At 40.7% G+C, this 16857-nt stretch overlaps 2 protein-coding genes across 8 annotated transcripts in view; one reads left to right on the top strand and one right to left on the bottom strand.

Moving 5' to 3' along the window:
• Window positions 1-3243, top strand: part of mtss1la (MTSS I-BAR domain containing 2a) — a 34506-nt gene extending 31263 nt beyond the window's left edge. For all 4 annotated transcript variants that reach the window (XM_084408604.1, XM_084408603.1, XM_084408602.1 and 1 more), the window contains one exon: window positions 1903-3243. In XM_084408604.1, the coding sequence (XP_084264730.1) occupies window positions 1903-2678 (776 nt within the window). In that variant the 3' untranslated portion in view covers window positions 2679-3243. The remainder of the gene's footprint in view (window positions 1-1902) is intronic.
• A 1632-nt stretch (window positions 3244-4875) lies between these two features.
• LOC311290964 (uncharacterized protein) lies at window positions 4876-15202 on the bottom strand. Of its 4 annotated transcripts, XM_084409783.1 has the most exons (9): window positions 14164-15202; window positions 12580-12628; window positions 9307-9495; window positions 8909-9011; window positions 8529-8770; window positions 8386-8439; window positions 7485-7681; window positions 6323-6482; window positions 4876-6192 (listed from the first exon to the last, which is right to left on the bottom strand). In XM_084409783.1, the coding sequence occupies exons 3-9, from the start codon at window positions 9491-9493 to the stop codon at window positions 6056-6058; spliced, it is 1080 nt and encodes a 359-aa protein (XP_084265909.1). In that variant the 5' UTR covers window positions 9494-9495; window positions 12580-12628; window positions 14164-15202; the 3' UTR covers window positions 4876-6055. The 4 variants fall into 4 exon arrangements, 2 of the variants coding, with proteins under 2 accessions (XP_084265909.1, XP_084265908.1); XM_084409782.1 differs by lacking the exon at window positions 14164-15202 and having other exon boundaries at window positions 12580-13219; XR_014627483.1 differs by lacking the exons at window positions 4876-6192; window positions 6323-6482; window positions 7485-7681; window positions 8386-8439; window positions 8529-8770 and having other exon boundaries at window positions 9307-12628.
• Between the last annotated feature and the right edge of the window lie 1655 nt (window positions 15203-16857).

Genomic DNA, 16857 nt, shown 5'->3' with positions numbered 1-16857 from the left:
TAACGGCAGCGCCGGCGACACCATAAGCAAAACATTAGCAAACGGCAAATAGCGTATAGCTGCTAGCTAGCGGTTAACTAGTGATTCAAAACAAAAACATTACAATTAAAACCGCTTGAACGTTTTATTAAAGGTATCATAAAAAACGAGTGTCATTAAACTGCTGAAAATACATACATTTGTGCGACTCACTTCTGAGAAATTCCTACCCCTCTCTTTCAAGTGTGGTCCTCCGCAGACTTCGTTTCAAGGGCTATGTAGCCCTACGCCTTGGCCCTAGCCCTTAATCAAAATGAGAATTGGGACACCACTTCCCCTCACATGAACGCGCAAAACCGAGGGGAAGGGGTAAGAGTAAGGGGTAAGACAGAGAAATGAGACGCAGCCTTAGCCTTATGTTCAAACCGGAGTTAGACAATGATGGAGAGACTCAAGAAGAAGTGACAACATGTAGACATTTCTGAATGGTTAGTTGATGAATTTATGTAGCTTATGTGTAGTTATCTTCTAGTCATTGATTAGCATATTCTGTCGTGATAATCTATAAATCACGTTCCTGGGGGTGGGGTTTATGTAAATTTTAGGGTTAGTGATGTCACCAGCCCGGGAGGAAGCTCGTGTAGTCCCTACCGGCCGTTTGTTGTAGTCATTAAAAAACGATTTATTTTAAAGCGAATGTCTCCCTTTGCTTTGAACTTTGAGCGTCGTAACTTTATAGATGTTGTTTATGCTCAAACAGCAACATTACACACTAACTAAAGTTAAAAAAGTGAAATTATAATCAACCAGCCCTTTAAACTCTGTAAAAAACAATAATAAAGACAATATTCATCATGAAAAATAAAGTAAATGCTTTAACTGTGAATTGGTCATATAGGAGACAGGCTTGAGTGACCCAAATGACCTAGGCTGCCATGGTCAGCTAGAAGAGTAAATATATGTTTTAACTTGTGTTGGGTGCTTCTCTCACAGAGATAGAGAGAGCAGGTTTCGGTGAACTGACATGTAAATCTCATAAGCTTGAAGAAGCCATTCAAATCATTTGATATTTAGAAGATAACTTGATTAACAACCACTCAAAGGATATATTTTTAAGCAGTGGTGGATTCAAGAATCCAACCCTTCAATATATATGTATATATAGATCAAACAACATTGGCATTACATATAACATTCAGTGGCACGTGCTGCTCAGATACTGATGTGCCACAAACTGACAGGTTTGAAAAAAAATATTACAGACTTTAATACGTTTAATCGACATTTATTTAAAAAATCACTAAAATAGGCTATTTATTTATCATCTGTCAGTCACTACTGGAGGTGTCACAACATAAGGCGACATGTTCCGTGACACGGTGTCAGTATTCCGCGATAATGTCAGTGGCACTTGCCACTATCCACTGGCACATGTCACAAGGTTTAAGTGGCACATGCCAATGAAAACCGGATATGCCAGTAAGCATAGCGACATGTGCCATTGGCTTCTGTGCGTCATCATACCACTACTGTGCGTCGGGTGCTTTTTTTGACATGACTCACCACCCAGAATACCCGGTTAAAGTCACTGGTGGTGTATACAGTGTACTTATAATCAACATTTCTGTTGCATTAGTTTATCTTTTTGCATTATGGGATGGCTGCATGATGAGCTTCCATGTATCTTAGCTTATCTTCTGGAACAGTCTTTGAGTCGAAAGTGTGCTTATGATGCCTTAAAATAATACTACAAGAGCCACAGTTTTATCAATTTAATAAACTGTATTTGATTCTAAACCTTTTTGCTAACAGGCCAAAAACACAAATACAATCCATTGCTTGAAGTCAGAGTTTGTTTGTTGTTTGTTCAGGCTAAGAGAGCATCTTCAGGCTAACATCTTCTCTTCCGTTTTCTCTTTGCAGGATCTGAATATGATTGTTATTCCATGAATGGCGATGGTGATAACGACACACAGACAGACTTCGACAAGTCCTCCACCGTCCCTCGCCACAGCAACCTGGCCCAGAACTACCGGCGTATGATCCAGACCAAGAGGCCCGCCAGCACTGCAGGACTGCACGGAGCAATGGGTGCCCAGGGAACCTCAACAACCAACGGGAAGGGAAGTGGTGTTATAGCCTCAGGAACGGCCACCATTCGTAGAACCCCTTCGTCTAAAACAAACGTGAGACGTACCCCGTCCAGTGTGGGTCCGATCCCTATTCGACCACCTATCGTCCCCGTAAAGACTCCTACTGTCCCAGACTCACCTGGATTCCCCAGCCCTCCTCCTGAGCACAATGGAAGTGAGGAAAGTCTGTACAGTGATGAAACGTTGGAAATTTTAGAGTACAAAGCCTCTCCCAAGCGAATGAGCCTGCCATCGTGGGGAAGAGCCGGCGGTGGGAGTGTCTATGCCCAGCAACACGGAGCTGCGGGCTTCAGTTCAGAAGAAGAGCAGATGCTTGCCGCCAATCGCCACAGTCTGGTGGAGAAGATTGGAGAGCTGGTCGCTAATGCTCAGGCTCTCGGTGAGGGCCAGTTCCCGTTCCCCACGGACCCTCAGGCCAGCCAGGGCCACCAGCAGGATCAAGGGCATGAGAAAGGGGGAGAAGATATGTTGAAGACCATCCGTAGAGGGGTGCGTCTCAGAAAAGCGGCCTGCAACGACAGATCAGCACCAAGGATCATGCGATAGTTCAGTACTGCGTATCCTGCCAAGTCTATAGCTATAGACTCGCCGAATGAAGAGGAACAATATATAATGTGAGATATGAGAAGATGGTGATTTTTTTCAGTGTTAAAATCTGGCATCTAACAACTAATAGGCCAGTATCAATGTTACATGTTGAGTGTGTTTGGACACAATACTCATCTGGACTATTATTGTTGTAGTTATATTCACCAGATTTGGACTTGTATCTCTTTGACAGTCATATTATGAGGGACATATTATGGCCTGAAGGACGAGAATGTAATGTTTAAAATGTGTATTAACATACTAGTAATGTTGGTTGTTCCTTTTTTGGAGTCACACTTTGTAATGACTATGTTCTTCATGTTACTTCTATGTAAATGCTATGTTTAAAAAAAAAAGAAGACATTTCTCTTCCCACAAGTAACTATTCTAAAGAGCCAAAGTCTTGTTCTCAACTGAAAAGCTGCAAAAAATGGCTTATACCGCAGCTCAGTCTCAGATGGACCACACAATCGAATCACCGCACATGCTGTAAACTGCCAAATAAAGCACATCAGTTGTACTAGACCAGAGTAAAGATTGTTTTTGTTGTTGTTGTTGAACAAAAAACTGTTGAATACTTGTGGATAATTTTTTAAATGCGCCATCCATTTTTTATAGGAAATGTCCAGCAGATGGTGTGAGTTCCTTAATTTATGAAGCAGATGTTTGTTTGTTTGTACATTGTATCATGGTAATGAAATGTTTTTTGGACATTACCATGATTGGAGTGCCATGTAAATATCACTTAATATGAATATACAGTCATACAGTACAATGGTATATATTACCATGTTTTTGGGTGATACTATAATATGCTTTGAAGCCTTGTGGCCATTATACAACTGAATATTGGTACAATCATACAGTGCCATAGTATGTATTGTATAAATTACATATCATTTATCATTTTTGTGCATTACCATGATGATACCATGGTAATCTTTGCTTTGAAAGTCCATGTAATACCTATGAATATGCAAATCATATACCAATGTGGTATAGTACTTTTATTATGGTACTACCACAGTAAGCTACTTTGTTTTAAGGGTACTGTACTGCCTAGCTCACTAACAATGTACTTGTTTTTATGCACAGAACTGGCAACCAAGTATGGAAAGGTGTGTGATCCCATTTACTCATTTACAGATCATGAAGGCTCTTTTGATCTTTTGTACTTTTGTTCAGCAGTGCCCGAGATTACCCGCATGTGGGGTTTATGTGACCCATCCCTGCGATTAAATCTAATTGATGGGATAAAGAGCCGGACGTGGGCTGAAGGAGGCGTTTGATGTGGCAGCTGGAGATCGTGAGAATGAGGAGAGGCAAAAGCCTCGGCTCCAGTCACTCATTCACTCACTCACTCATCACATCCCCGTCGCCGTCATCCCCCCCTTTCCTGATGGACGGGACCCTCACACTCCGCTTCGGGCTACACATACAGGGATGTGACACTGGTGCGCATCCCGCCGTCAGTCGCGCAGCAAAGTGGCACGCGTGTCATTCTCCCTGACAGACGCGCTCGTCTGCCTATCCACGTTCCTCCGCTGCAAATGCGAGACATGACTGTATACTGATGGAGCCACGTCGCAAACAAGACAGCGCAGCAGAAATAAACACATCTTGAGCAATGCGATCTGATCTGGAGTATAGGGGGGTGTTTAGAGAGGGACAGCAGAGGGAAAGCACTTACGCACAGCCCAGATAGCAAAATTTGTCTGGCCCACCTCTGGGCCTCATCCTTGCTTCAATTCTGGCCCAGTTATGGCTGGGTCCCCGGCCCAAAACTGGCCCAACACACTGAAAACGGACTCAAACAACTTCCTCTGGCCCAGGTCTGGCCCAGGCACTGTAAAATGACTCTTATTTATTGATATGGCCCAGGTCTGGCCCAGGCACTGTAAAATGACTCTTATTTATTGATATGGCCCAGGTCTGGCCCAGGCACTGTAAGCCAGATCTGGCTGAGAGACGGCTGGGTCCCCGGGCCAGATGTGGCCCACACCCTGTAAAATGACTCTTATTTATTGATATGGCCCAGGTCTGGCCCAGGCACTGTAAGCCAGATCTGGCTGAGAGACGGCTTGGTCCCCGGGCCAGATGTGGCCCAGAAACTGCTAAATGTAATTAATTTTATCAGGGAAAACAAAATCAATAATTAAAAAAGATTGGGCTTTTATTCAAAATGAACAAATAACATACATGAACATTTTGTTAACAACATGGTAATATAAACATTTAATATAAAACAAACATTTATAACAATTAACAAGTGCACTTAAATATGCAAGTTAACATTTTTTTGTAAAAACAAATTAAAACAATTTACAAGAATACACTCTAGCACGCACTCACACACGCATTCACACACACACACGCACTGCACTCACACATGCACTCACTTACGCACACACACTCACACGCACACACACACACACATACTGTACACGCACTCTCTCACACAAGCACTCACTTACGCACACACACACACACTGTACACGCACTCTCTCACTCACACAAGCACTCACTTACGCACACACACTCACATGCACACACACACACACACACATACTGTACACGCACTCTCTCACTCACATAAGCACTCACTTACGCACACATGCACTCACACACACACACACATACGCACTCTCTCACTCACACGCACACACACACACACACTCACTCACACACGCACTCACTCTCACACAAACTCACTCATGCACACACTCACTCACACACACTTTCACACTTACATACAACCTTGCTCACAGACTCGCACTCACTCGCGCATGCACTCACACACACGTACTCACTCTCACACACACTCACAAACTCACTCATGCACACACACTCACACACAACTTTGCTCACACACAACTCTGCTCACACACAGACTTGCACGCACGCTCACGCACTTGCACACACACGCACTCACTCACACACACACACACACACACTAACTCTCAAACACACACACACACACACACTCACACGCACACTCACTCACACACTTACTCACAAACAACCTTGCTCACACACAGACTTACACGCACTCACACACTCACTCACTCACTCACTCACTCACACACACACGCACTCACACACACACACACTCAAACACACACACACACACACACACACACTCACACGCACACTCACTCACACACTTACTCACAAACAACCTTGCTCACACACAGACTCACACGCACTCACACACTCACTCACTCACTCACACACACACGCACTCACACACACACACACTCACACACACACACACACTCACACACTCTCTCACTCTCACACACACACACACTCACACACGCACTCACACACAGACACTAAACAACTTCCTTTTGCAAAAGCCTTCTTTTGCGTCCACCCTCTCGATCTACTGCCAGCTGGAGCCACCTCTTCATGGCCCCCTCAACCACGATCTCAGCAGCATTAGCCGTGAGGGGGTTCTTCCGAACTGCAGCTTTAAAATAAAGGGATACTATTTGTAAGGTCACTACCATTAAAGCTTAAGCATTACAGTTTTTTTTATAATCCCAAGGACTCAATACACATGTAACTTTTTATGTATGTGCACAAAACAAAATACTTACAAATCACTGCTTCTCTGAGTTGGAGAGTGGCCAGTGAAGTTTTTCCATTCACTCCCCGCCAATTCATGTTCTTCGCCAGGGAGTTGGCAATCACCCTCTTCATTATGCGCCAGGTGCAGTCACGTATATCCGCCCCACCAATAAGCCCCAACCAGTTTACCTGAAACCAATTTTTTTTAAAAACAATATAAAAATTATTAATAAATATGTATTGCTTTGTCACCTGTGTCAGCGCTCCTGTCTACGGTCTGTTTATCACCTCTACCAAAATAGGTTATAGTTGTTTCCTCATGTTCATGTTGTTTCAAAAGTGGTGTTGCAAGTAAAAAAAAAAAAACACTTTTAGTATCTAATTATTTACAGTTGTTTTTTTTTGTTTTTGTTTTTTACAGCCACTAGGACCAGTTATTCAATACTAATATCAGTTTTTCAAACCTCTTCACACAGTGAGCACAAAAAACAGTTTATGTGGGCTAAACTGTGGATCATTTATCATTGCTTTGGCACAATTTCAATGACTAGCCTACATCTTTAAAATTATATGAATTATTTTCTCATGACATGACCAAAACTCTAACTACAGGGCCATTTGCACAAGTGTGCATACTCTTTTCAAAACTATTGAGTTTTATTTAGTAAAGAAATTTTATACAACAAGTCTGTGTAACGCTATCTGTTTTTTTAAGGTCGTTGTTGAGTGACAAACTTTGCTATTGTTATGTAAGAATGAGTTGATTTGGCAGGGTATCTGCAGAGTTTTTAAAATGTAAGACTTTTAAATACCTCTTTTAAATAAAATGTCCTGCACAAATAAAATGAAAACCGTATTCCGTTACAGAACAAACCCATACAATATAAAAATAAATAAGGTATGTCCAATTCTTCTACTTCATTAAGACTTTTGTTGTACCATTTAAGACTTTTTATGGCCTTAAATTTAATCAAACTAAATATAAGACTTTTTAAGGGCCCGCAGAAAACCTGTTTGGGACATGTATTAAGTGATTTGGTAGTTGTAGTCCATTTTAAATTTAACATTTATTGCTGTGCCAAGCTGGTAAGGACAACTGTATTAAGAGTTTTGGAAAAAGTGACCCAAGCACTGAATGTCGTAGAAATGATAAAATAAATAATTAATAACTAGAAAGAAAGAAATTCTCACCAGCGTTTGCTTGAAATCTGGGTTGTGCTGCATCCTTTGCTCCAGACTGAGCAGTTGGGTGAGGTCTTGCAGGGGCAGTAAACCTTCCTCAATACCTAAAGGCTGCACCTGGGCCTCCCGCAGTTGCAGCAGTCTTAGGATGGTTGTTTGTTGGTCCAGCACCATCTCTACTTTTGTCAACACCTCCTTCAACATGGCTATAATAAAGAAGTTCATGATTTTGAAAAAAATAAAATAAAAAGTAACAAAAAAATATACATCTGCATCCTTAGGGAAAGATTTACTAAACAGGACAAATTAGTGTGAGAGCAATTCCAAAAAAGATTTTTTAGTAAATTTAGAACATTGCAAAAATATAAACCTGTGTAAATATGACATTTTTTCTGTATGTTGCTGAAATTCAGCAGTGATTCACCAATTCATTTCCATAATGACCAAGAAAAATCTACCAAGAGCAGCGCAAATTGGCAGCTGCTTTTTTGGGCCACTAAACAACAATGGTGCAAATACCAGTAAACTGACGAGCACAAGTCTTAGTAAATCACTTTGTGATTCAAAAACTCTCCTCTCATAAATGTAGTATCTGATAGTGAAACTCCAACAAATGCATTATGCAACTTCTTGCATAAGAATATTTATATACTTAATATTTAATATTAAGAATATAACAATATTGCATATTGCATCAGCCACAAAAATACCCTGTCCATGCCTTTTCAGCACTAATTTTTCATTGTCATTTAGTAAATCCTGAAAGTGTTTTTTAACCCCAAAAGAAAGTTTGCACTGGTGCAAGCTGGTAATAAATCTGGTCCTTAGTCTTATTACTTATATTTACTTATTAATATAACTTATACATATTCCAGTATGATGGCTGAGTGAAATTCACTGTTAGTCCTACCTGATTCTGATGATTGCCGGGGGGGCACTCGAAATGTCTGATAACCTGGCAGTGCTACAAAAGAAAACTTGAATTGAGGATAAAATATTCTACAAAATTAATACCTACAAAAAAAGCAAATAAGAAAGCAAAAGAAAACTCACATGGCATATTGTCCATCGGCTGCCAGTTTTGGATCATGTCAGAAAATGTGCCAAGTGGTGCTGGTGATAGTGGTGGTAAAGTGGTGGTGGTATCAGAGGGGAAACTGGTGTTTGGGGTCCCTGTAGGGAAGTGTATAGTGGGGGCAGATGGCACATTTTGTTTGGGTGGTGGGGCAGACTCATCCTCAGAGTCTAACAGACACTCCTCCTGACCTCCGGGTGGACCAATACGGACATTCTTGCTATTTTAATAATAAACAAAATTGATCAAAATTAAACCAACTATATTGACAAATTCTACAATGTTTCATGATAAATATTGCTTAAAATACAGCATGAAAGCATCAAGGAATAGTAATGTGCTGAAAAAATATCCATACATTTTACGCCTAGGTGGTCTTTGGCCAGACAGTTCTGCCTCGGACTGGAGATCTGACCAGGTCTCTGCCTCTTTGGCCTTCCTCCTGCCCTCTTCATAACTATCTGTAAAAAAAAAAAAGTTCAATTCAAGGAGGAAAAAATGTATTACTTTGCAAGACTCAGGCTAAAAAATTTACAAACAGCATACACACACATTGTTGAGCCTAACAACGGTCAGTTATACTGCGGGTTGGACAATATAATCTAATAATGAACCACTTGCTCGATCAAATGCTGCAATGGACCAATCAATGTCACACATTCCAGAGGGTCGTGTAATAATGTAACTTAGCCAGTGGTCATGTATACACTAAAATGGCAGAATAAGTCAAAACCAGCATGAAAATATAAAATTTACCTGTAGAAAACATTGTTCGGACCTCCCACCGGTCCCAGTCTTGGTTGGGAGCCATCATGTTTTTGATGGCCTGGTAGAGGGCCATGCCCCTTAATGATTTAGGCCAACAGCACTGGCCATTCTCGACCCAAATGCCTGGGACCAGCTCCACCTCCCTCGTTTCGGAAAACTCAACTACCTTAAACATATCTGTTAGAACAAAATCTAGTTTTGATAAGCATATACACAAATATAAACATATTTTAGCGCATATTCATGTTTCCACCCCATTTTATGCCCAAATTTTATTTTAGGATTTATTTTTTTAAATCAAAACCAAATATTTTTGTAAATACAAGTGTGGCAAGGGAATTGTTATTTAGAAATCTCTTTAGAATAGAAATTTGGCAATATCCAGGGCCTGGAAGCCCACTGTGGAGCTGTTGGTTCGAGGCAAAGAAGCTAGAGGGAAGAAGCCCGGTGGAGCTGAAGGCGTGGAGAGTCGAGGCACAGCTGGAGGCAGAGCGATGACAGCTGATCCAGAGGGAAGAGGGAGCCGGGATGAGTCCCAGGGTTGACGAACCATGGTGGAGTCGAGGGAGCGCAGAGCTGCCAGGCTGACAGGTCAAGGTGGAGACAAGGGCCTAGAGGCCTGATGTGAAGCCAGGGACTCAACCTCTAGTCGAGCAGGTGGACGGAAAGCCCGAAGCAGCGCCGGATAGCTGCATGGAGCAAGTGGCTGGGACAGAGCAGAGGAGCAGGACGGCACCAGTGGGACAGATGGATACAAGGAACTTGACAAAATGGACAAAAAAAGAAGATGGGACCAGGAAGTCAAGCAGGGACATAGGAGGAGGAAGATTTCCGGATGGAACCGGATCACCCAGATGGCCGGACAGAACCGGCATGAAGGGCGAAGACTCAAGGGTGGGGGCTCGGCAGGGGAGTGGATCTGGAGACCACAGATCTAATTAGGCAGAGGTCCGCACCTAGCTCTGAGATGGACTGAGTTTGCATTGGCTCTGGGAATACACAGGAGAAATAAACACAACCAACTTAATACTGAAGATGACCAACATTGAACTGAACCAAACGCAAAGTATTTATACACCAGAGAACTTAGCTAATTATATGATAACAGGTGGATGAAATGACTAATCAAACAAACCGAGATTCTAGGTCCAGACAGAGAAACTAAGAACAAAGGAAACTGATACAAAAACTGAATATAATAATAATAATAATAATAATAATTATGATGACAGGAACACTGGAACTAGCAGCTTTTATTCAGTTTCTCCTTTCACTTCAAAGCTGACCAAGAAAAAATGGCTACATTAAATCATTGACAGTGCAGTAGTGGCACTGCAACAAATTTATCTTGTTTTGGTAACCTCACATATTTCTCAACATGATCAAACAACTGAATGATTTTCAGGCTTGATGAGATTCTGCCAACCAGGTAGATACCCAGCTCACAAGAATTCAGAGGATACTCAAAAAACGGTTCCATTAATTCATATTCCCTGAAGACAATATATATCTTGCCCTGAGACTGAAGGACATTGTCAATCAAAGCAATGGAGCCACCAATCTTTACACATCTGTCTGCCTCGCTTGATACATTAATTTTGGTACCACCTATGACAAGCTCCTGGAATTGAAGTACGGGTAGACCCATCATGGAGGGTGGAACTGGGCCACGGTTATGCTCCTTTTGCAACTTTCTCTTTCCATGTGACGATTCATCATTTCCTGTAAAAGGTTCCATTTCAGAGATTCGCCGAATAACCTGGGCCAGTGGATGGTGCGGGGTTCTTATCATCTTTTTCAACTTACCTAAATAATCCTCGAATGGAAATCCAGATATTAGGTCCAGATTCCCGTGTATTTGAACATCCCCAGAAAGATGGGTAAGCCCATGAACATTGTAAGTAACAAATTCAGGACCATACAATTCACCAAAATGTGTCACAAATGACACAAGCAATGTGTGTGCAAAGTCGTGAAGATCTGCAGACAATGAAGGACTTGCAAGGATGAAAATGGCAACAGATAACAACATGAAGTTGTTGTAGACTGAAGCCAACAACACATTTTGGAGAACCACTGGCCCTGTGTACAACAAGAACTGTCGCAACTCTGTGGCTTTCCACCTGAGCCTTTCTGAAAGCCCCCTGGGTTTACGAGCAAAATCCATGGGAATGAAACGTCTCAGGCCTACAAGTTCACTAGAGATAAGGTTCATCTGATGAGAAGACAAGCGGCAGAGTAAGGGCCCTGATGCAATCCACAAATCCAACAGTCGGCGTACCACTCCAAGACATACAAGATGCATGTAATCATGAGGAAAGCATGACACCATGCCTATACCTACATCAATTAATGGTGACTTTGTGACATGATGGTCCTCATCAGACATCATTTCAAAAGAAAGATCAGTTCGGAGTGGGCTGTTGACTTCTGGAAATGTCATCCTATGTTTAAGATAAATGCCTGTTTGGACACACTTGTCACAACCTGAGTAACCATTGTGAAGTTTTGTTCCTTTGGTGAAAGCTCTTGCTGGAGCATCGCAGATGACCGAGGTGACCTTCAAGAAGCACTGTTTCCCCTTTATAAGGAATCCTTTGCTTAGCACTTGTAACTCACTGACAAGATCTTTTAAATACTCACCCAGACAACTTGGCTTTGAGGTACCACAAAATAGAGCAATGACAACTGGTTTCTTCACAACACCCTGTAGCAAGCCAAGAATTGGCCAGAACTGAACTGAAGAACTCTTAAACAAAGGCAAACCATCTACATGCAGCTGCAATTTGAATTCATGTCTGCTTGGAATGTGAGACCAGACCCGTTCCATACTTTTTGAAAAAGCTTTCAAAATGCCAAAGTAGTGGTAAGTTCCACCAGCTACAGTTTGGATGTTGTAAGAAGTAGTGGTATTGAGAAGAGTTCTAGCATCCTTTGGTAGAAAAGGATGATGAACTCTCAAGATGGCCAGAAGTGCAGTCAAAGCTACTAAAGATACCCTGAAATGAACTGCCCAGTCACACAAAGACTCAGTTAGTGATATACTGACATTTTCTTTGTCATCATCACTCTGAGAATCATCTTCAATGTCAGAAATTTCTCCCTGGTCACCCTGATCTTGGTATTCAGCTGAATTACAGATACTCACTGTAGTGTTCTCTGCAGCTCCACAGGCCTGTAACTCATCTTGAAATGAATCAAACATAGAACTCACACGTTTCACTGCTCGTTTTCTAAGACTGCGTCTATCCATGTTTTTACCTAAGTTTTTCTTTTCTCCAACCTAGGGAAACCGTTTTCTTTCTCCAACCTAGGGAAACAGATAAATGAGAAATCAACATTAAAAATGTTGCACTAGTATAAAAATCTCTCTCTTTCTGTCTCTCATATTAATTCCTACTAACTGAAACAATCACAAAATACTGCCCAATCACAGAAAAGGCCATAAATGTATCATTCACGTGTGTGTGTGTGTGTGTGTGTGTGTGTGTGTGTGTGTGTGTGTGTGTGTGTGTGTGTGTGTGTGTGTGTGTGTGTGTGTGTGTGTGTGTGTGTGTGTGTAAAAAAAATCACTATAGAAATCACTATAGAATATCTACATCTGTGTTTGTGGGACTAATGGTCACTCTTTTATTTGTTACACGGTCCAGAATCCACTAAACAGACACTACTTTATTATAGAGAAAAACAACAAATGAATAAAAACATATCATCATAAGCTATGGCAAATTAATTTATTAAACTAGGTGAGTATAGAGCAGCAAAAGTAATTTTTGAAAAGTCTTAAGTGCACAGTACTAAATTTTTATCAAATCTAAAATGTTAATAAAAATTGCTATTTGTATTCTTATAAAATACATTCATGAAAAACAATTTATATTATTATATATGAATGTAAAGATTCACACACACACACACACACACACACACACACACACACACACACACACACACAGAGTATAAAATTAAAAGATGTTTATTTTAAGTATTGTGCAGATTTTTAATTGGGTGAACGGTATATGATAGATACAACAAGAACAAGATAATCTTTGAATAATCTTTCAGTGCGCAAAACTATGATAATATGATATGCTTTAAAACAGAACGGCACACACAGTTTATGCACAGCCCGGGTGCAGAATGATGTGCTTAAAGCAACATCGAGTCACTGTGCGCAGTGCTGCGCAAGTGCACGTTAAAAAATGCACGGCACAAGAGATGTTGAGCTAACAAATCCTAGTGTAAATCTGTCCAACCGTTTATTGATCATTCATTTCTAAACAGTTATAAATTCCAGATATCTGCATGATGCCCAATTAGTATAACACAGACAACCGGTAACGTTAGTGATTGAGTGTGACATAATTTAGAAACAGCAAACTAATAATTTTATGCAAATACACATTCCTTTTATCAACCGATCAAGCATCATAATGGGAATATATCAAATTTCGTGCTGCTGAATGTCATAACGACGTGATGGGCTGTTTTGAATGCTGAACGAACAATGATGAAGAAGAGCTCGAGGGAACATGAGTTTCTATCGACTTTAACGATGTAAATATTATTCTGTCCCATAAAATTAAGCTATATGCTTAGATTACTAGAGCACGAAAACTTTAACGAGGTGCTGTCTATTTTTTTTACTCCCCATAATTGCTAAATGTTCCTGCGTGTGACTAGCTTGCTTCATAACCATTAAAATATGCTTACTAATACGTTGCGAGTAACTTACTGGAGAATACAATCTTTTAACTAGATAACAAAAACAAAACAAAACAAAAAACTTTCCAAACGTTTTGATTGTGCAAGTTAAACATCAAATGCAATCAATGTTCCACTTACCTGTGATGATGTCCAAGTGAGCGAGTTTCGCGCGCTGCAGATTCAAATCGATGATGACAGTCGTATAGTGGCCGTTCCACAGATAGTGGGCCGATAGTCGCTTAGCAGAAGCGGGCCGTGTACTGTATAGTGTCCGTCTGCCGCATAATATTTTAGAATTGCCGCCAAAACTGCATGACAACTGGCTGCGTCAGTTCCAATGGCGGGCCATATACTCTGTTATGTCTGTCAACCGCATAAATGTGCCTCTCAGTTTATTTGTAAGGTTTGTACTTTTTTTTTACTTCATTAATGCATGTAGCCCATTTATTTATTTATTTATTCATTCATTTATTCATTCATTTATTTATTCATTTATTCATTCATTTATTCATTCATTATGTGCAAGGATCTGTATTGGACAAGGAATGCATTACAAATCGGCTGTTTGGAAATGCGCTGATGCTGCATGTAGACTAATTATAATTATACATTTTATATTAACAAGTCGTCTGTCAGAGCACGACTGGCCTACTGGCTTTCAGCCGAGGCTGGCCCATACAGAAAAAGCCGTCAGTCAGCCAGCACGAGTACAACTGCTTTAAGCCGAGGCTGGCCCATACAGAAAAAGCCGTCAGTCAGCCAGCACGAGTACAACTGCTTTCAGCCGAGGCTGGCCCATACAGAAAAAGCCGTCAGTCAGCCAGCACGAGTACAACTGCTTTAAGCCGAGGCTGGCCCATACAGAAAAAGCCGTCAGTCAGCCAGCACGAGTACAACTGCTTTCAGCCGAGGCTGGCCCATACAGAAAAAGCCGTCAGTCAGCCAGCACGAGTACAACTGCTTTCAGCCGAGGCTGGCCCATACAGAAAAAGCCGTCAGTCAGCCAGCACGAGTACAACTGCTTTCAGCCGAGGCTGGCCCATACAGAAAAAGCCGTCAGTCAGCCAGATGTGTTATGCACAGTCGGCACGGATCTGGCCCATTATCTGTTCACCGGTGCCGACAGTGAGCCAACAGTGACGCGTTTCAGCCGGAATCGGCCCGACTGTGCTTGCTATCTGGGAGGGACACTTGGGTAAAAGCGTTGCTTGCTTTTTAACTCTTATTTGCAAAACTGGACTTTTGGGATGAAATTGTATGTTTATCTGTATGAATTTAGAAATGTTCAGTGTTTGAACGGTGTATTATATATTTATGGTAGTATTATATTTACATAAGGGGTGTGGTCATGGCCACGACATTGGCATGACTCGGGCCTTTACACCAAAAACACATTCTCTGGTAGCTTAGATTAAACACAAAGTTAATTAAGGGTAAATGAGACATAAGGTAAAATGGGACAGTATAACTACAAAGTTTATTTTCTCGCCCAATGAGTGAAATTTATTTATTTTTAATTTTTTTGCGGATGCCATCGTTGATGTGACGTCATGTAGGTGGGCGGTGCAGGTCCTAAACAGGAAGTTGACCCTGAAAGTGAGGAAAATGACATGGTTAGATTTCATAATAAGGTCATACAATCGTCATAGCTACTTTATTGCACAACCCTTTGATGGAAATATTAATATGATGTAGGCTTACTACTGCAACAATATGTGCTTATATTACAATTCTATTTTTTAGAATCAGGTTGTTTTTATTTTGTCCCATCCACCCAAACACATGCTCCCACAAGTTAATATGTCGTGGTCACAACAAAATGTCCCCTCCTGATCACCATAAAAAGCTAAAAGTTAAAGTTAGTTAACTGCCCTAGATTCAGTAAAGATTAACGTGTGAATGTGTTAGGCATGTAACTCTTTGGTATTATGATTTTACAGCATATAGGCCTATGACTACACAATAAGTTAGCAGTAGTCTATATGGGCCTATAGTAACAGTGCATGCTATATCAGTGTGCTTGTGGCCTATTTAATTGTGATTTAACGGTAGAATGACTGAGAAATGACTGAAACATGCATTTTAGATATTAGAGTATTAGTGTATGCCAGTATGTTTATATCTATAACTCTTTGATTAGGGTTATAGAGCATACATTATGTGGTCTTGAAGCCTATACATTATAAGTGACCAGTTTATATAATTCAGTAACTCATGGTACTGGACATTGGCATTTGTGTATTCTATTCTGATTGTATTAGAGTTTAGAGCAGATGTTTTTTAGCAATTTTTTTTTGCTGCACTGGACATAGGCTACAATCTCATTAAATGGTTTTGCAGTTTAGCCATTGATTATTTTTCTAATTATTTTGTCAATATTGTGATCTTGCTGGCCATTAGGTGTGGCTTTTTTTTTTTTCTCTACTGCAGTTGATATTTTTGGAGACACATAACACAAGCTATTTAAAAATAAGTGGTGTACTGATGAGAAATAATTCTTTTGTTCTTTTAAAAACAAAGCCATTGACATAAGCTTGCTGACGGATGCTGATGCTTTCAATACCTCAGAGACCAATGATGAATTACTGCAGACACACAGCGCTGAGCATGCAAATATGTCCAGCTACACTCTGATATTGCAGCAGGGGAGGACAATGTGCTTACATCTTTAAAAAAAAAAGACTCCCTGTTTGACTATCTCACTCTGCATTAATTTTGTTCATGATGATTAATAATTTGTCACATTAATGTTTAATTTACCACGAGCTTCGTGTATATAGTGCTTCATATGTTTTTAGGCTAATATATATATAGTGTAGAAATTAATTCTAT

The sequence above is a fragment of the Rutilus rutilus genome, assembly GCF_951802725.1.
Source record: "Rutilus rutilus genome assembly, chromosome: 5".
Taxonomy (NCBI): domain Eukaryota; kingdom Metazoa; phylum Chordata; class Actinopteri; order Cypriniformes; family Leuciscidae; genus Rutilus; species Rutilus rutilus.
The sequence above is the reverse complement of the archived record's forward strand: the minus strand, read 5'-3'. Positions and strand labels throughout refer to the sequence as shown.